We start from the raw sequence: 19,658 nt of genomic DNA, 5'->3' as shown, positions 1-19,658 counted from the left end.
ATAAAAACTGAAGTTTTTAAGCCCTAAATTGAAATCCACAACCAACTTTATGATACAGGTAGATCCTCGGTACTTTTAGGGCAGTACTTTGAAACAAATTGTTTTTCAACTGCCATCTCATGGAAGCAGGGACCAGCCACGCTTATGAGAACGTTCTTAATGCTGTTACTTTTTTTTAATGCCAAATAATTCATCTTATCTTGACAAAAGTGTTGAAAACTCAAGTTAATGCAAAAATAACTCGTGACCCTGGTATAATTACATAAAAACAAACTCCACAGCGTCTATTATCGTGTATTTTTCATATGGAGCAATTTCAACTCTTCTCCTAGTAACACATGATGTATCAACATGAGGAGCCAATCAGAAATTCTGCTCCGAAAACAACCAACCGGAGTTACTAAAGTTCCCCGGGCTGATCGGACGGTTTCAGTTCCATCTGTCTCATAAACTCTCACTGAATCTCCTCGGAGATATTTGTGAACAAACAACTGACCTGAAGGAAGGTATTATGCCTCTCTATCTTCAGAAGCATCGCTCGTCCACGTTCATATCATGACATCATGTGTGTTTAACACCTGACCTTTACGTTTCCAGGTACGTCTGTGTGACCATGGCGGACCCCGAGACCCCACCAACTCAGCCTCTCATCACGTCTCCCAGCCAGCAGACAGCCATCGATGTGGGAGCTCCAGCTCAGGGGTGAGGACTTTCATCTTAAACCTTTCAATCAACTTTCACTGAAATTAGTTTTATGTCATATAATGATGTAGACGTAATGAAAAATCCCTACAAAATAAAATAAAAGAATGCAGTTTTGCTTCATATTAATATTTATCATCATATTAATATTCATTTCTCAGCTGTAGATGTAATGCTGTCAAAACTATTGAGAAAACTTAACTTTGAAGGGAAGAATTGTACCCATTTACTACAAACTATATTTGATTAAAATTAATTTCGTTATCCACAAGTGTCCTTTGATATAAAGTTGTTTTATTTTGAAGCAACATCTGTAATGCAAAGGCAGCATGGCTCAGAGGTAGAGTGGCCGTCTTGCAACCGAAGGGTCGCTGGTTTGATCCTCACTTCCCCTCCAAGTATCCTTGAGCAAGATACTGAACCCCTAATTGCTCCTGATGACCCTGTGATGGACTGGTGACCCGTCCAGGGTGAACCCTGCCTCTCATCCAGTGTCAGCTGGGATAGGCTCCAACCCCTAGCTGTCATGATGAAAGACAAATTAAAATGTCAACCAAAACAGGAAAGGCTGTTTAAATTCAGGGGGATTTCCAAAGTCCAATATGATGTGCGTTAGCAAGGGCGGATATAAAAAGATCTGGGGTTTTTTTTTTTGTTTGTTTGTTTTTTAACCTGTCCTGTTCAGTAGCTGAGGCAAGCAGCATCAGTGTTCCTGGTGCCTTGTTGTACTGAAGCAGTTTTATTCTGCATAGGAGGAATCTGATAAACTCCTCCTATTGCCATTTATGTTTAACTTTATTAGGAATGGTGTTGGTTCATTGATGAAGCTACTGGACTGAGGCTCAGGAGTGGACAGGAAGAGAGAACAGGGACAGGACAGTGAAGACAAGGGGGAGGGGGGAGACAAAAACAACAACAGCAATAGCAGAAAACAACAACAACAAAAAGACAAACAAACAAAAAACAAATAAACAAACAAAGAAAAGGTAACAACAACAAAAGAAAAAGAAAGAAAAAAAACAATGGTTGCAGAATTTCCGGTGCAGGCTTACCATTTGGTTTAATATAATTTTAAGATAAATGTCTGAGTGTGTGTTTATGGGTCAGTTGTGCGCTCCATGCGTGTATACGCGTGTGTATGTGTGTGTGCTACGGTTTGTCTTGGATGCTGTGCGTAGCTGGCTGTAGCTGATGTGGGGGGCCAGGACATCGCACCCCCAGTCCAGGATCTGTTCTTGAGTGTCTGATTTCATCCGTAGTTTGTGACGTAATGTACACCTGGCGTGTCAGGTTCCTGATTTTGGGGGAATTTCTCAGCCAAGCTCTAAGCTTTTTAAATGTTCCTCATAATTTGTATTATTTTCTCATTCCTGAGGTTGTGTTCCTGTTCACCCCTCCATCTCTGCCTCTCCTTATCTGTCCCGCTCAAGGGTTTAGTATTCATAACCTTCTCCCAGCACATATCGATTTTCTTCATTTCTTTGACACAAGAAAGACAGCAGCATACGATAGAAAAAAAGAGAATGTTTCTGAGTATTTATCAGTGTTTAAACAGTGACTCAACATGCACCTCTCCTCCCCACCCTGCTCTCCAGCCGAAGCTCCTCCTGGGCCTATAAGGTGGCGGGCATCACCCTGTTGGCCTCTGTCCTGATCGTGGGCCAGGCAATGATCGCCTACTTCCTCCTCAGTCAGAGGACTGAGCTCAAGTCCCTGGAGGAACAGAGCAACAACCTGAAGACTGAGCTGATGAATAAAGGATCAGGTGATGATGTCATCATTGGGGAAGTCTTACCCACCAGACGAAATGACATATGCGCAGGGTGACCTTTAAGTGAAGCTATTCTTCCTCTTTTTTGTTTGTTTTCTTTTCTCAGACCAAAATAGCAATGAAACTGCGCCTGGCTCTTCTAGAGAACCAAGGAGAATTTCCCAAAGTTGTATCCTCACCCTTTCACTCAAGCTGTTTCTGTTTCTTTCTGTAGTTTCCGTGCCTGTAAAGATGGGCGCCCCCATGAACTCCATGAACATTCTGCCGGGTGACTTCGCGAACGCGGTAAAGTTTCTACACCACAGAGGTCGATTCTGACCCTTAATAATGATGACCAACATTTCCTCTTGGAATATCACAAAAGTGTCTCTTTCCTTTTAATGACTCATCTTGAGCATGATGAACTACTACCTTTGTTTCCCACAAAAATATTTCCGTCATCATCCCTCCCAAAATAATGTCGAGTTCCTCAGGTTGTGGATCGTTTACTCATCCTGTTTTCTGTCACTGATTGTTTTGCAGGAGACCTCGACTGGATCACCAGGTGAAATACTTGTTCTCTAAACAAGTGATATATACTGTGTATATATATATATATATATATATATATATGAATTACTGTCTAATGTTAACGCAATCTCCCCCCGCCACAGGCCCTCAACAGGCCACCAAATGCCAGCTGGAGGCTGCTGGTTTGATACCAGTAAGGCTGGCCGATTTCCGGCCTGCCTGTGACAAGCGCGGCCTCTACAAGGCCCTGCAGTGTTTTATGGATCTCTGCTGGTGTGTGAGCCCAGTTACTGGGCTACAAGTCCCTTGCATGTCATCTCGCTTCACTGGTGAGTCCCTGGCTAAAAAAGGCATGGTGAGAGAGAGGGACCCTCTTAGCTCGCGTGCTGTCTTTTGATTTGTTGTATTAAAGTTGTAAGTAAAACTGTAGTAGTTTGGACCTAAGTGGTGACTTTTCTTTTTCTTTTTTTTTTTACATTTTACATGAATTATTGGTAGATTTTACTGAAAATACACTGGATTTCACTTGGGAAGGTTATTCTGTAAAATAACCTCGCATGATTTGTTTTTATCGCCATATTTCCATGCAGAGCTCAATTCAGACGTAATCAAACGAACTCAGAGTCATCAATCATGATATTTAGTGAATAGAAAGTATTCGACAACCGTTGGTCATGCTACATGTGGCTAACAGTCAAACATCTGTCCTCAGGTGGCATGAACAAACTGGCAACTCTGCCTGAAGGTGAAGCCTGATACTGAGGTGAGGCCACATCACTGCAGTCGGATGCACATTTTTTACACATCTTTGACACACACACACATATAAGTGGAAGTGTGTGTGTCAGTTGTACCTCAGGCTAACTTCTTTTTTTTTTTCCTTTTTCTTTTTTGAGATGTGAAACATGTTTTAATTTGTTAAAAGTGTGAACAGTCCCACAGAAACCATTATGAGCTGACACAGGTGATTAAACAATTTGCTCCAGAAGTACTTTGTTTTCATTTATTCGAACACAATCAATAAATCACAGTCTGTCCCCTAAAATGCTGGGGTGATGATAGATGCTTGGATTCTTCTATAGCAGGTCATTTATGTCCGTGGGCAGCTCCTCGACGGCGGTGCTGTAGAAGGTCTCAATGTCCTTCAGGGCTCGTCTGCACTCATTAGTCACCAGGGTGATGGCAGCTCCTCTTCGTCCAAACCGACCTCCTCGACCAATCCTGTGGAGGTAGCTCTCCTTCTTTGTTGGGAGGTCATAGTTTATGACCAAAGACACCTGTTGTACATCGATGCCTCTGGCCAGAATGTCCGTTGTGATCAGGACCCTGCTGGATCCTGAGCGGAACTCCCTCATAATCACATCCCTCTGGCTCTGGTCCATCTCTGCATGCAGTGCAGAGACGGTGAAACCTCTTGACTCCATCTGCTGAGTCAGCCACTCCACTTTCCTGCGAGTGTTCGTAAAGATGATCGCCTGTGTTATGGTTAGGGATGTATACAGGTCCATGAGGGTGTCCAGCTTCCATTCTTCCTTTTCGACATCAACATAAAACTGGCGGATGCCCTCCAGGGTCAGCTCCTCCGTCTTCACCAGGATCCTGACAGGATCCCGCATGAACTTCTTGGTAACTGCCAGTACGTCAGACGGCATTGTGGCAGAGAAGAGCACCACCTGAGCTCTGCTTGGCAGGACTTGAAAAATGTCATAAATTTGCTCCTTAAAGCCTCGGCTGAGCATTTCGTCAGCCTCGTCCATAACAAACATGTTGATGCTCCTTGAACAAAGATGTCTGCGATTGAACATATCGAGGACTCGACCGGGGGTCCCCACAACAATCTGAGGGGTTTCGTTCCTCAGCCTCTGGACCTCTCGGTGGATGCTGGTGCCCCCAGTGCAGGCATAGCAGGTTACTCCCATGTAGTCACCCAGAGCCAGCACCACTCGCTGGATCTGTTGAGCCAGCTCCCTGGTGGGGGCCACAATCAGAGCCTGAGTGGCCCTGTCCCTCAGGTTGATCTTCTGGAGAATTGAAATTGCAAATGCAGCAGTTTTGCCAGTGCCAGACTGGGACTGGGCAATCAGGTCATAACCCTTGATACAGGGTACGATGGCTTTCTGCTGTATAACAGATGGCTTTTCCAAACCATAGCCATAAATTCCCCGGAGCAGAGCCCCATGCAGGTTCATGTCATCGAAACTGTCCACTGTGTGGCTCCAGTTACTCTCAAGGACTGGACTATTGTCTCGCTTACGATGGTTAGTTGGCATTGTTGCAAAATAAGTAGAATGACCCTGATGCACTCGACCAGATGGACCAAAAGTTCTTGATGTCATCATGCACCGCATGCCGTTGTGCACCGCCCCCCAGCATGAGCAGATCTCAGGGGCATAGGGCCCCTCCAGCCTGAGATCCGTCCTGAGCCCCCTAAGGGACCTGCCAGCGGTGAGGCCAACCCCCGCCCACGCCCAGGCAGGGCAACCACAACCCACCACAACGACCTAACTTCTTTTTCAATGTTTTCTGTTTCTCAGGTAACTGAAGCTGGCCGACTCTTCAAGACCAGCAACAGCTGAACGACTCTGAACGTTGCGAGCAGCTTATAGTCCTCATATCTGCAGTGTTTGATCAGATTGAGTTTTTATACTTCTGATAAATCATGAAATTCTCAGCATTTATGCTCTAGTGGGTGATCCATTTATTTCAGCTTTTTAGCGATTCTATGACAAATATAGCTACATTTTCAGTTTTGTATTTTAAGTTTTAAATATTTCAACTACATCTCAATCTGTTTTCTGATCACTGAGTTGGAAAATACAATTATATGAAGCAAATACGTTGTTTGGGCTGAAGGCCATGTTTAATTTATTTCTTAAAGGGGAGATTTTGATTACAAGCGCATGAAGACGGATTCTAGATTAATTCGAATAACTTCAATAAAGTTTGGCTACAGTTAAAAAGATCCAACTGTTAGAGCAGTTCAGAGCAATCAGGTACCAGAAATAATCATATTTTGAGACCAGGAGTTTGTTCCCCATTTATTTGAACAACCCAAATAAACCTGTTTAACACAGTTTTAATGGTTCTCGTTTATAAAAAAAAAATCACTTACGGATTTCAAACAGTGACATTAAATACATCTGCATCAAAGAGCAGGATGAAAAACCCATGATACCATCAAATGACTTTTGCAGCAAAAAAAAGTATTAAAAGATTACGGACAAGTGAATATATCTCACTTAAATAAAACATAAAGACTAATGAAACTCGAGGCATGCAGTACAATGTAAAAACAGCAACCCAATGATTGTCAACAGGCACGTTTCCGGGTTCAAGGTTCCCAAACACACAGTACATATTTCTCCAATACATTTTCCTGTAAAGTGAAAATGTTCAGGGGTAAAGCTCTGCATGAAATTCAGATTTATGGCTTTTCCATCCAGTAGCAATGGCAGCTGTAGTACCAGTTGCTGACCTGCGGGTTTGTCATGAACATGTGTTGAACACAAGGCTTCGTCAAATATCTAAATATACTGGAGTGTCAAATTAAATAAGCATGTATCCTACGGTCTCATCATCGTGAAATGAGCATTTAATGAATGACCGAACTCTCATTTGAGGGTTTAAATGATAATGGGAGCGAATGCACATGGAACTTCATGATAAACCATTCCATGTGAAACATCTAATCAATGAAAAAACAAACTTGCACGCATATCTGACAGACTCTACCGTCACATCACATTGATGTTAAGCGGTTTTACAGTTCAGAAACTCCTTACAGTCCAAAGGACACAATTAAAAACAGACAGAAATGTCTGCGTTGCTAAAATGCGTTGACAGGTGTAACGCCACTGTTTGCTCTACGAAAAGGTACGTGCTTTTAAAATCCCTACAAGTGCAATAGATCAAATAGTTTCCAGCATATAAAAATAGGCAGCCGACTCCAACCAGGAGCAGCTATTGCACACGTGGCATGAGATGATAATATCCAGTCCAGACCAGAGGAGGCACTCTTTCTAGGTTTTACATAAAATACTTTTAACACATCTTTTTTTTGTTTTTAAACTCCAAAAAAAAAAAAAAAGCTACATCTTTTACTTTGCCTTTCCTTTGTTCCTGACATTCCTGCTGTGTTTCCCAGCTCTTGCAAACTTTGTGCAAATTTTTCTAACAGTGTGAGGTGGAATATAGTGAAGTACATAGGCATTATTCTACATCCGTTGTGATACAAGTCTATGCACATTGTAAATTTTACCGCTCAGGTTTCTGGATAAAAATATAACTTTTATAATGAAAACAATTGACCTATCAGGCTGAGCTGCACCTGTAATGATGCATCAATCCACAGATTGCAAACCATGTGTAAATGGAGTAGGGTTCAGACAGGACGTGCAGGGAAGAGCACCATGAGATGAGATGTGAGGTCATGTCCTCGCGCTTCCAGCAAAAAGTGCAAATCAGTTAAAGCCGCTGTGATTGATTTCTAACCACAAGGGGGCAGTAGAAACCCTGGAGGAAAACACACATTCTACTTATGCACCAAACGCTGACTAACCTTTTAAAAAAGACCCTCTGGGAGAAAGCCAGCCCCCAAAATGAACATTAACAGACGGGTGCCATGTTTCAGGCAACAAAGGGGTGATGTCAGAAATCAATCATAGCATCTCAAATGAGTAGTGGTTCGTCTAAATTCCACTCATGACCAAATTATTAGGGTGTTTGGGTCTTGAAACCAATTGACTTTTTAATTATGTATTCGGTAACAACTTACTCTACATGTTGGCTTGCTCCTTTAGAATTGTCCTCTCTATCCATGCGAACTGAGAAAGGTGAAATAAATAGCTTTTGAAATAGGAAAACTTTTCCGAAATGCACCTCTGTTCCCATAAGCAGCAGTTAATGGTGTCTTCTTCTCACTTACGCCCTCCTCTCAGACTGCGCATGTAGTCTTTGACCGTGTTCTCAACGTCAGGAATGGCATAATTTTGTGCAGCATAGATTCCTGTACACGTTCCTACAGCGACACCCAGCAACGCTGAGGAGCGGAGCCTGGCAACGATGTACCCAGCCAGAAAGCCCTTCAGGAAAGGAGAAGCCAGTAAACTGCCACCCTACCAAGGAACAGAGACGAGGATGTTAGAACCGGTATGAGGTTTTTTAATAACTGCCTGCTCAGTGAACAAAATACAGGGACGAATAATTTAAGCAAGAACATGTTAGTGCCAGACTTACTGCAGGAACTCCAGCCTGTATCTCATCCTCCATCCGTCTCTGGATATCCTCCAGCTGGTCTTTAAGCTCCACCAGGTCCTTGAGCTGGCTAAGAGGAGACTATACACACACACACAGAAAAACAACTGGATTAATGAGGCAATCGGGTTTTCCTAAAATGATGAGTGCATTTCCTGGGGTGAAATACTGTTTGCAACCATTAACTGTTAGTATAAAAATATATTCATCAACAGCATCATTCCCATCCTTGTGCTATCTTTTACTGTCTGTAGCAAAATGTAAAGCGCAAAAAATGTTCCATACTACAAGCTAATAACAGATCTACAAAAGTCTGCTGCACACACAGAGAGTCTCCTCACGTACTAAAATCTAAACTGTCCTTTACCAAAGAGTTCAATTAGCTTTTTATTGATTGGGTCCGTGGAAGTTCACCCTGCTCATTCGCTCCTGAATATTAACCAGACAGCAGGCCTCCTGTTCCTGCGGTGGACAAACACAAGCCCTTTTGGATTTACTGATATGGAGCCTCAAGGGATCGACACTGCACAATGTGATAAAGCTCACTTTCAACTCGATTGTGCCAGTAGTTGAAGAGAAGTATGTCAATTTTCACTAAAGAGCAACAACCCCTGTTTTGAATATAAATTGAGGGGAATTGGGATGGACATAAAAACCGGCAAATCCAGCTCTTTATCTGAAATTAAGAGTTTTAAGAGTTCTTCGAGGTTTCTATGGACATTTTCTATGTCTTAATGTTGAACACATATTCAACTTATTTAAAATGTTTTCCATCCAGACTTTGAGAACTGGTGCCACTGGTTATTGAGTTAATATACTATGTGAAGGTATCATGTTTCAGGACACTTACGCTGACATCCTATCCTCCGATGACAGGTAAAGACACCGCATGTGTACATTGATGCTTCATGGTTAGCAGACCGGTATGTAGCTAGGCTAACTTGTGCTACATTTCGTTACAATGGTAAACAGTGGGACGTCAGACATCGAAGTATTTAAACACAGCTGGTCACTTCGCTCGGTTTTATCGTGGTTGTCAGCGTGTTAGCATAGACACACGCTGACGACTGCTTCATTTGCAGTAAAACTTTAATTCAGTCTTCACCAAGTTAGCTAGTTACTAAGTCAGCACACGTCGTTCTAGCTTTTGGTTAGCAATTAGCCACTAGTTCGTCCGTTTCCGTTCTATTAGTAATAAGATGGTTAATATAACTATTATTAATGCAGGACCCTCAAACAAAAAGCAGTTACTTTATACCGATGTTAGCCTAGTTCTGCTAAATTAGCTGAAATCACCTCTGCTAAAATTACACCAGGTTGCTAACGTCACAGTGGCACTTTGTTCACTTCGTAAGCTGCTAGCAACAAACTCTGATGTTAATTCACGACTTTTAAATGTTACATAACTTGTCACAATCAATGTATTACAATGGACACGATGAAAGTTTTGCCAGGGAAGTCGAGGATACCGACCTTGTCGTTTGACATGTTTACTTGAGAGAAAAGTTCTGGTGCTAGCTGTTCTTCTTTTACTCATTGCTCTGTCGTCAATGAAGCGTACTGCCCTCTAGTGGTCATTCCCAGACCCTGACACGGGATCCTGCACACACACACACACACACACACACACACACACACACACACACACACACACACACACACCCGACCCCCCCGTCCGAGCAGCTCGAGATTTGAAGCCAATAAAAACACGACAAATATTGGACCATTTCAACATTTTAATATTATGTTTCAATATATTCTGTGAAAGTTATATTTCTGTTTGTTGATTGTATGTTGTGCAAAGATGAAATGAAAAGTGTTTATATGAATCTCCTGAACCTCCCTCGTACTCACTGGAAGTGAGATGAATGTGTCTAATTAACTTTGGCTGGATAGGGAGACAGGAGGATATGTGTCAAAGAGGCAATGAGAACTCATCACTCAAAGCTGATGAATTCACACTCTCATCCGCACTGTACGAAGTCAACGCCTGAATAAGGAACCAATAGTGCAGAGGGGTTATTTTTGTTTATTGCAAATGTTTATTGAAAGAAGCTCTTTTGTGTGCCGTCAAGTAAAATTCACTTTTGTTAGACAGTGTTAAAGAAAGATAGTGCAAAAGTGTGATTCACAGACAGACTGTGAGAATGCCAAGGCTTTGAGTGACAGGAGGCAAGCACAAGAGAAAGACAGAGTGGAGATTTGATAACGAACTAATGACAGAAAGGAAAAGGAACAGTTTGTAAGTCTGGAGTATAAAAGATTAATCTCAACTTGACACAAATGATTGCCTTTTCCACGCTGCTTAGCTTAATATTTTCATCTGGGGCACTTTGCTTCTCTAAGGAGCCTGCGGAGAAGTATTTAATCCTCACACTCGTCCGAACAGAGTATCCATTAACCTTCGCTAATTCAGGGTTATCATTGGACCAACCTGATATGGACCACAGTATTTAACAGCCCGGAATAAAACACTGCCTATTTTTGCAAGAGCCGAGTCACTGGTCACACTCTCCCCTGGACTGGAGTTGGAAGGAGCGAGTGATGGAGGTAGGGTGTCTCTGATCCCCACTGCTGTTCATCGCTGAGGGAAGGGTATTGATTTTGGCTGAGGCATGTTTGGCTGACTAATTTTTGGATACCACCGTAAAGGAAAGGTCATGGAAGCTAATGGTGCAATCATTACAGTAGTGTGCTTTGAGGTAGCGTGAACTCACACTTATAAAGTGCCAGCTTGAGTTGAGGAGGATAATCAGATGTAAAGCAACAAGAGGCTTAAAATAGACTATAAAACACCAAACAAATAATCTGGCCAGCTTTCTTCACTTAAGCTTCATTTATTATTTATGGGGCCAAAGCTGTTTTTTTTTCTCCTCTTGTGTAAAGAAACTGGCTTGTTTTAGGTGTCCGTGTGTATTTCCAATCAAACAGTGTGAAAAGAACTACCAATGCACATCCAGGACATAAAGACTGAGTAGTAGGCTTCCAGGACACATGCACTTTATTGTGGGTGCACCGGGTACATCGCTTTGAACAATGATTTGTCTCGCAGGCAGTAAAGCAGGCATCACAAGACATTTAATTACAGGGGATTGCTAGGGAGAAACAACAACCTTGAAAAGAAAATGACTTCAAGTGATGGTCACATCAATTATTTCCTTTGAGCTTCGTGCATGTAGCTAGATCAACAGTAAGCACTTGCAAGCACGGTAGGCTATGCTTGTATGCCGAGTAAATACATTCACCAGCTTGATAGTACTGGGTTGAACCACATTTTGCCTTCAGAATTGCCTGAGTCTTTCATGGCAGTAATTCAGCACAATGCAAGAAACGTTCTCTGGAGATTTTCTTTCGACAGTAACACACACGTTTGTGAGCAGCTGCTTCAAATCAGGAAATCTCCCAGTTCCACCAGGCCTACAGATTAAGGTGCTCCGCCGCAGGGGCTCTCATAGAACACGCTTACTTTCAAATAATTACAATCTGTCACTAAATTCATCGCAAAAACAGTGTGTCTAATTAAGAATTTGGATTACAATTAATGTGACTTGGGTGTCACTGAGGATCTTTATCATTCACAACTCCATGGAGGAAATTGCCATTCGGGCGACAATGCAAAATCAATACTTTTTAATGTGAAAGCTATGGTGCTCCGTTTCTGTCTCAGTCTTCTGGCAGTCACAGTTATTAAAAACAACTGTCTATCAGAAATTGATCCTTTTGTTCTGATAACATCTGGAAAGTTCGGAATTCTTTGAACACATTTAGATGAAAATGTACAAAGCAGTTGCCGGTCTACACAATCATCTGGTGACCCCTGAGAAATAATCTTGCGAGCCCCGTGGAGATTTCAGGTTGAGAGCCACTGACATGAATCATAAAGGGCGTGTAATGACTTTTGCAAGCAGGTGCGAGCTAGAAACTAGCATGAAGCTCATTTGTTCCTCCGGAGGAAAGGAGACCGACTGTAAACAAGAAAGTAATTCAGAAGAAATTATTGATTGGTTTCATCATAGTGTATAAACATATTGTCCCCTTGCTGCCCCTAGTGTCAAAAGCAGTGAGTTATAGCTTCATATCCTGCACTCGGCCTCAGGAGTGCTATTATAGATCAGGAAGCGTTGAGTTGTGCTGCAGTGCACACGCTGGGTTAAATTTAACTGCATAACAAGTGATATCATTCTGTCATGCGCATTCCTCTTTTTGTCGTCCTCCCAGTTGTTACATGCACGGTTTATGATCAAATGTGGACGTTCAATCATTTGCGTGAACAGAGAGCTTTTCACCGGGCAGGCTGACTTCGCGTGGGGTAGTTCAAGTGATGCATTCCTCCATAAAGCTTAGAGCTGGAAGCCTTTCAGCGTGGCTCCAGTTGGCCCGCGTTCACCTAAGTTCCCTCAATAATCTCAGTACTCAGTATTCAGCTGGCGTTCCCACTGATGGACTCTGATGCAGTACACTCTGCTACCAGAGAGGAATGTGTTGAGAATAGCCTTCCCAGGACTGAATAATAAGGAGAGCACTTTGTGGATTGGAAGTTTCTTTATGAATGACTCAGCATTGCTAAGATGGAATATGTGGCAAAGCAAACACTTATCTGCCATTTGAAAAAAATGAATTAGGCCTGTAGCAGCTGAAGTATGAATTCATTGTCTCACTGAAATGACATATGAGTAAAGCTTGGCAGTTATCTAAAGCCTCACCAGTTCTAGGCTGCATAGACATTTGGATTCATCCCTTTGTTTTCCTACATGCAAAGTGAAGTCACTGTAAAAACACGTCCTCTCTTCTAAACAATGACTATGCGTTGTTGTGGTTGCAGACACTCAGTCACGCGTCTGCATGAAAAAAACAACAGACTTTTATCAGAGAACGTCGCAGTCAGACCGTGTATTTCTTGGCAACAGTCAATCCAATTAAAATGTTGTTTTTTTTTACTCATTTCATACTGAAACTCCGTGCACCATTTGAGTCCCTAGATAAGCTGTTAAGAAGATTGTGCAATATGAAAAAAAAAAATTCTATCTCTTCTGAGGCTTTTTGTCAAATTAGCACACAGTGTTTGCATCGTGTAGATGGGATGTTATTGGGAGAAATATGAGTCCAACGAAAATGTAAACATCGTAAGTAAGAAAATGCTTCTGGCGGATTCTTGTTGGCTCACTTTTTTCTCATGCCCTAATGAGCTTTTCCCCAAAATGCAAAAAACAAAAACAAACAAAAAAAATGTATATCATGCATCAAGTCCAACTTGTCCGCCCCCTCAGACCAGAAAGTACTCGAGGGCTCTTGGTTTCCTCTCAGTGCAGACATGGCACTTCCACTTCCACTGCTAAAATGATGTCTTTTCCCCCCATTAGACCAGACCTCTCTGTACAATGGCGTGCCTGCTGGGCAGCTGCAAGTATTTTTCTCATCTCAGAAGCATTTACTCCATAACAGCTCATACACAGTAGCTGTGTCCACAGGGAATAGCTAGCAGATCCGTCTGTAGCGACAGGCTGACGGAACAAGAGGTGGTTTCTGTGCCTAGCTGAACTCTTTTCCGCTCCATTTCACCTCTCATTAGCAATGACCGTCTGAGTTTCACCTGTTTTCCTGCCATAATGAGGCCTGAGGGCTCTTGTACTTCACATCAAACTGCAGATCTGAAGAGGAGGGAACAAGGGAGTATCTGCAAGAAGAGGAGGGAGGGATTATTAGATGTTCACCTTGGAATCGCTCTCTCACTCAAACGATCAGTTCAAATTAGAGTTGCATTCACTGATGCTTGGCTTAGATTAGACTTGATGACTGAGTGAGAGGCGGTAAAATGAGATTTTCTGGCTTCATTCCCAACCAAAGCAAAGACATCCAATCGATACTATCACCTAAAATCAAGGGATCGTTGAAAACATTTAGGATTTGTGGGATGGTTTTGCAGCTGGCGGTTAATGTTAACCGATGACAAGATTTACTGCGCAAGAGCTTGTCAATGTATCTAGGTTTACTGTAGAGGGCACTAGTGGTGCTGTGGAGGATAGTGTGGGGTGTACCTGGCTGATGTGAGGTCATCTGTCCATCATGTGGTTTCTAGTTGGACAGTCCTGGTCAACGCTGGGTCTCCTAAGGTCTTCAGGAATAATCTGACATCATTTTTTTGAGAGCTTGACCTGGTGTCCCCCAGGATGATGCTGAAGTTTTACTTCCTAGTGGCTCCTGTACTTCTCTGTACTTTCTTCTGTGTCCTAATTCTTGCCCTAGATGTCTTTGTCTTCTTCTTTAGAGTTTAACAGCACCGGCATTTTACCGTCTATGTAAAACAAACTTTGTGATAATGCATCACTTGCATTTTTAATGTGTTACTCTAGGATCACTGTTTGAATTATGAAATTAAAGTCTGTGCACAAGGAAATGCACATTTAAAACTGTTGTAATGAAGTTTTTATGCTCTGTTGCTTTCCCCGGCTCATGTCTGGGTGGAGGAGGAGTGTTACTGCAGCCTCACTGCACCAGTCTGCTGTGATGTGCCAAGGTGTGTGTTTGTGTGTGTGTTATAAGTGTGACCAGGGAGAGCACTCTTGATGTTTTTTTATTGGATATATTGTTTGTGTCACCGGCGAATGGTCAAATGAAACAAAGTGAAAGTCGTAAAAGAGTTGAGAGGATGCAGAGATGTGAATCAGATAAGGAAGGAGACTGAGAGAGGAGGGCTTGGGTGTGTCGTCATGGGTCTTCGGTTCCAGCGAGGGCTTGATACTGGGGTCTTCCCCTCCTTAGTAACGCTGCATCAGCATCAATCGCACGCTCTATCTCCCTCTGTCTTTTTACCTTTTTTTCTCTACTCCACCCTCCTTCTCCTCTCACATCCTCTCTCACACACATGCGCTTCCACAGTGGGGATGCCTTATATGGAGGAGTCCTTGGTCTAATGAGGGTTGAACCTGTCGGATCTATAGGCTTAGTTAAATCTAGTCCCGCCTACAGCTCAGCTCAGCCCAGGCAAGGCAGCCTGAGCAGACAGGAGTGTTCTGGAATAATATAATGAGGGAGGGAATGGCTAGACATTTGGAGGCACGCTGGAAGAGGATTTACTACAGACAGACAGAGACGGTCAGACTTTCTCAACACATGATGACTCTTGCAACTATTTGGTGATCCAAATGTTAAAGGAGGTTAGGAAAAGGCAAATACTGGATTTTTTTCAACACTCAGTTTGACGGCAACCCCGTGGACCTGAATGCTTGCAGCAAACTGCTTTGGAACTGAAATACCACCCTTTTCCTCCCAGTGACACGTGTAGTCCTTTTTTTTTTTTTCACTATGTATAGAAGAAGTAAAAGGTGCAGAAGAGCTAAATTGCATCCAGAAAAGGATTTCAGCATTTACAAGATCAAACCATAACTGATCATTTTACCAAGACTGAAAAAATAAACCCAAACATCCATTCAAACATCCAGCCATATGGAGCTGCGAGGGATCCGCGGGCCAGTGACCGGCCAGGACTTGAGGGGATTAGGGTTCAGCATCTCAGCCACTGGGATTCCTGCCAGTTCCGTAATTTCGGCAGTGCAGCAGCAGGACTACTCAGCCAGCGTTTGGCTCCGCAGGAGGGACAAACTGGAACATGTAAGTTCTGGAATCAGGAGATGGGGTTGGAGAAACAGGTGGCAAAAAAAATGGGGGAGCTTAAATTGAGTTAATTAGCTATAAAATTAATATTCCAAAGATGCTCATTTGTTTGCATTGAATAGAAATGATTGAGAATCCCAAACACTTCACACGGTATAGTTGTTTTTTTTTTAAGTAAGAACATGTTTTGTGCGACTAACGGTGATTTTTCAGTATTTTTTTTTCAAGGAAACAACATTAATCTAAAACGTCTGGAAAAATTAAGTTGGTACGATAATTAAAATATGATTATGGTGGAAATGACATCGGCTCCTATGTCAGCAAGGTTTTGTTATCTCGCGAAACATTAGAAATCTGTATTTTCTGCTAGCAGAGAGAACAACTTTAGGGGCTCGAATACTAAGATGATATTGGGACTATAGTTCAAGTAGTTTGCAATTTAATATTCTTGTGAATGTATGTCCCCAAATTTTAATTAGGGGAGTTCATCGAGGTTTAAATGAAATGTAATTTCCTGTTGCCTCTAGGCGGCGCTAGGACTAATCTGTCGACAGAAATGAGGGAATGTAGAATACTGTACTGTATCTTTTTGTGTTGAAAAGCAATTCTAAGGACTTGTTTGAATAAGAAGGTGTGAGTTTCAATTATTGTGCGCATTGAGGGAGATCTGGTACACACTTTTCATGCGTTTTTCTCTTTTGGCCACGTCGTACGTGTGGGTGGTCTTGTCTTTTGTTAAGGTCTGGTCAGGAATCAAAGGTCCAACCTGCCAGTAAGTAAACAATATCAGCATTCTACAGAGTGTCTCGTGTAGAGATTTAGTCAGGGGAAAGGGAAGGAAGGTGTGTGTTGAATATTTGATGCTGGAGGGGCACAGTGCCACATCAAGAGAGCTGCTTTCTAAGCCTGTCTGCATATCCAACAACTAGGATGATGAATCAGCCTGTCCCCTTTATGCAGACCTGCACACACACACCCAGCCCACAAAGGCCTGTCAACACATACACACATGCTGCTTCAAACACAGACAAGCTGCATTTCAGACAACCTGGCGGAATCACTGAGCAGACAAACAAAATGTGCTGTTAGTACCGCACGAACACTTGGAATACACACATGGAGGTTGTTAGGATTGTGTTTCCATTAAAGCCGTACTCCACCCTTTTCAAGTACTCACACATGAGCTCAGACAGATGCTTTTCCCTCCTGCATGACTTCTCTATGATTCCAGAACGTAGAAAGAGCCAGCCATGTATTGTTAATATGAAGCTAATGAACAACTCACAGCAGCTACAGCGGAAAAACAGCCATGCTATCCAGAACCATCCATTTACAAGCTCTCAAGCGCAATGTCTGGTCTAATCCACATCTCCTTTATCCAGCTGTCTTCTCAGTAATACACAAACACTTTTATGTTAGCAAAATACAAGCGATAACAAGAGGAACTGAATAATCATTTCATTTTGCCACTCACAGTTGCACAAAGCACAACCAGCTGGTGCGCTCAGCTGAACCGACTCAATCCTGCTTAGAGTTACGCTTGAGACTTGACACTCAAAATAGTTGCGAGCACTTGCAGAGCTCCAGCTACAACTTTAGTGAAAGCGGATCACGTCTGTGGGCAGACAGCATCAAAGCTTGATACCACATGCTGCACATGGTTTTTCATTTGAAACATGAATCGCAGAAAGAAATTGTCCTCATAAACAAAAGGCTTTATGCGTTTAATAAAGGCCACATTATTTTCTGAGGGAATTTCCCACTAATTAATGAGGTATTTACGGAGTTTAGCAACTCAACGATGAGGTTTACACATCTGTTGCCTAGATGATCCTAAAAGATGGATATTTTGTCATATTAAATCTGAACAAATCTCTTTGATAAAAGATGGTCACCTTGTGGCGTAACTATAGCGCCTCATTAATGCAGCTGTCATCAGTCAGCATTCGTAAAAGCTGAACAAAGCTGTGCCTGAGGCTGCTGCTCACCCCCGTCATCTGGCGAGAACCGTGGGCTTTGTCTCCACTTTCAAAGCTGCTTTTGAATGCAGATGGGCATGTTTGTCAGACTTATGTCTTCTTTTATTTTTAATTGGTAAGCTTTAACTGGCAGTTAGTCAAGTGGTAGTAGGAAATGCTCGCCTCTAGGTTTGGGCTGTAGTTGTCTCTCAAGACATCAACTAGAACATGAAGCAGCTTCCCCAAAATGCTGTTAGATACTAGCTTTGATCATTCGGTGACATAGCAGCTCTTAAATCTGAAAAAAAAAAAAAGTATTGCGCACTTGTAAACTCCTGTCAGATACGTTATGGTTGTAATTTAAAATGTTGCTGAGGAAGTCTCATTTCTTCCCTCAACTCCTCAAGGCAAGCAGAGGGATGTAATCCAGCGAAGGGAAGCTGGTAAAACGAAAGCACACCTCAGTAACTGTGGGGGTTGATTTGAAGGGCCGGCGTGTGACATTTAGTGACATCTAGCAGGGAAGTTGCAGACTGCACCGCTTTGCTACATGGCGAACCTATGGTAACCTGCAGGGTCCGTCTGAATATATGGTTCCACGTACTGTAACCTCGTGGTTCTCGAAAGTTACCGTTATCGTTCTGTTATGGAAGGGAAAAAAAATGCTGTGGCTTTTTGTATTTTTGTAAACCAATCAGAATTAACTCAAGTGGCACGATCCCAGGATAAAGGCGTCGACAATAACGTTGCGACGAACCACAGTCTATGCAGGAAACTTGGTTTTTCAGAACATTCATATTCACTGTGTCTTCACAACTATTCGCAGAAAGAACCCCGCACGCCCAGATTATTTCACGGACCAATCAAAATGTGTCATTATCAATATTTGGGATGCTAGATTGCTTGCAAGCTAAAAGATTTTCTTGTTTCGTGGGGGACTTTGAAATGGCAGCACACGGGGAGCGGAAGGGGGGACACCAACTGAAATGATCCCCCATGGCAAGCTCATAGCCCCAAGGTTGTTCAGGTACACTATAGGATCCAGCTGTCTCCCCTTCTGGCTTTTGTCCTCCTCTGCATCCTCCCTATGACCTCATAATGGATTGTCACTTTTTATTTTGAAGCCCAAATGGTTTTTTTGCCTGAAAAAGTTCACATTCGAACAAAAATAACCTGTTTTTCAGGTGCCTGTACATTATTGAAACCTCCTGCTAATAGATCCCACTACTTTCTAAACATTGGACATTAAAAAAAAAAAAAAAAAAAAAACTCATAGGAGTTCATTTGTTACCCAGGCTTGGATACTTTTGGGGAATTTATTGTTTGAAAAAAACAAAACAAGATTGAGAAATTTTTTATGTATGTGTTGGCCCGAAGCTTCCTCTCATCAATCACCCAGCATACTCTCATTATTTTGTGTCGTTCTGGGTACCAATTAAGTTGACGCCGCGAGTGTTTGGCTCCCAGTTTGACAGCTTGGTTCGGCTTCACTTCAGTTCAGCAGCAACTTCACTTTGTGTCCAGGATTCTAGTTCTAAATTAGATTTCCCTCCCATCTGTTCACAGCTAAAAGTGTTCTGCAGCCACTATGATTTGCAAACTCTCTTGCTGTTCATTGCATCAGCTGACTCAATTCAACAAATGGATGAACTCTTCACATTTGTCATCCCGCTATCATCATCATCTGTCATCGTCTCGCTTGCTGCGATCAGCATCGATTTATCTGCGTTTATCCTTAAACACGTGACATTTTATGACATAACTATCTAATGTACAGTTCACTGGTCTTCTATTAAAGTCAAATTGCAATGAGAAAATATTCAGGACAAGTCTTTGAAGTACTTTCTGCTAAA

The 19,658-nt window shown here is 42.4% G+C and overlaps 3 protein-coding genes and 1 pseudogene across 3 annotated transcripts in view; 2 read left to right on the top strand and 2 right to left on the bottom strand.

Annotated features, from left to right (window-relative positions):
- The first annotated feature begins 376 nt into the window (after positions 1-376).
- On the top strand, positions 377-6,051 carry cd74b (CD74 molecule, major histocompatibility complex, class II invariant chain b). The gene is made up of 8 exons (XM_086180448.1): positions 377-506; positions 598-702; positions 2,298-2,467; positions 2,688-2,758; positions 2,996-3,017; positions 3,127-3,312; positions 3,696-3,746; positions 5,518-6,051. Exons 2-7 carry the CDS (start codon positions 614-616, stop codon positions 3,737-3,739), a joined length of 582 nt encoding a protein of 193 aa, XP_086036574.1. The 5' UTR covers positions 377-506; positions 598-613; the 3' UTR covers positions 3,740-3,746; positions 5,518-6,051.
- On the bottom strand, positions 4,054-5,022 carry LOC147247288 (eukaryotic initiation factor 4A-I pseudogene; annotated as a pseudogene).
- LOC147247286 (SLC35A4 upstream open reading frame protein-like) lies at positions 6,044-9,786 on the bottom strand. Its single transcript, XM_086180450.1, has 3 exons — positions 9,710-9,786; positions 8,219-8,317; positions 6,044-8,097 (listed from the first exon to the last, which is right to left on the bottom strand). The coding sequence occupies exons 1-3, from the start codon at positions 9,722-9,724 to the stop codon at positions 7,900-7,902; spliced, it is 312 nt and encodes a 103-aa protein (XP_086036576.1). The 5' UTR covers positions 9,725-9,786; the 3' UTR covers positions 6,044-7,899.
- A 5,201-nt stretch (positions 9,787-14,987) lies between these two features.
- LOC147247285 (inactive phospholipase D5) overlaps positions 14,988-19,658 on the top strand; it is a 50,789-nt gene continuing 46,118 nt past the window's right edge. The window contains exon 1 of the mRNA XM_086180762.1: positions 14,988-15,844. Within this exon, the coding sequence (XP_086036888.1) occupies positions 15,680-15,844 (165 nt within the window). The 5' untranslated portion in view covers positions 14,988-15,679. The remainder of the gene's footprint in view (positions 15,845-19,658) is intronic.

The sequence above is a fragment of the Aulostomus chinensis genome, chromosome 16, assembly GCF_037954235.1.
Source record: "Aulostomus chinensis isolate RoL2024-O1b breed Wild chromosome 16, RoL_Achi_v1.0, whole genome shotgun sequence".
In the NCBI taxonomy this organism is placed as follows: Eukaryota; Metazoa; Chordata; class Actinopteri; order Syngnathiformes; family Aulostomidae; genus Aulostomus; species Aulostomus chinensis.
This window is presented reverse-complemented; position numbering and strand designations above follow the sequence as displayed.

Bases quoted from the DNA above. Each gene is read 5' to 3' on its own strand.
- cd74b (XM_086180448.1), top strand. From the start codon at position 614: ATGGCGGACCCCGAGACCCCACCAACTCAGCCTCTCATCACGTCTCCC. The intron at 2,468-2,687 runs GTGATGATGTCA...TTCTTTCTGTAG, and splicing joins GCTGATGAATAAAGGATCAG to TTTCCGTGCCTGTAAAGATG. The intron at 3,018-3,126 runs GTGAAATACTTG...CCCCCGCCACAG, and splicing joins GACCTCGACTGGATCACCAG to GCCCTCAACAGGCCACCAAA.
- LOC147247286 (XM_086180450.1), bottom strand. The intron at 8,098-8,218 runs GTAAGTCTGGCA...GTTCCTTGGTAG, and splicing joins TACAGGCTGGAGTTCCTGCA to GGTGGCAGTTTACTGGCTTC.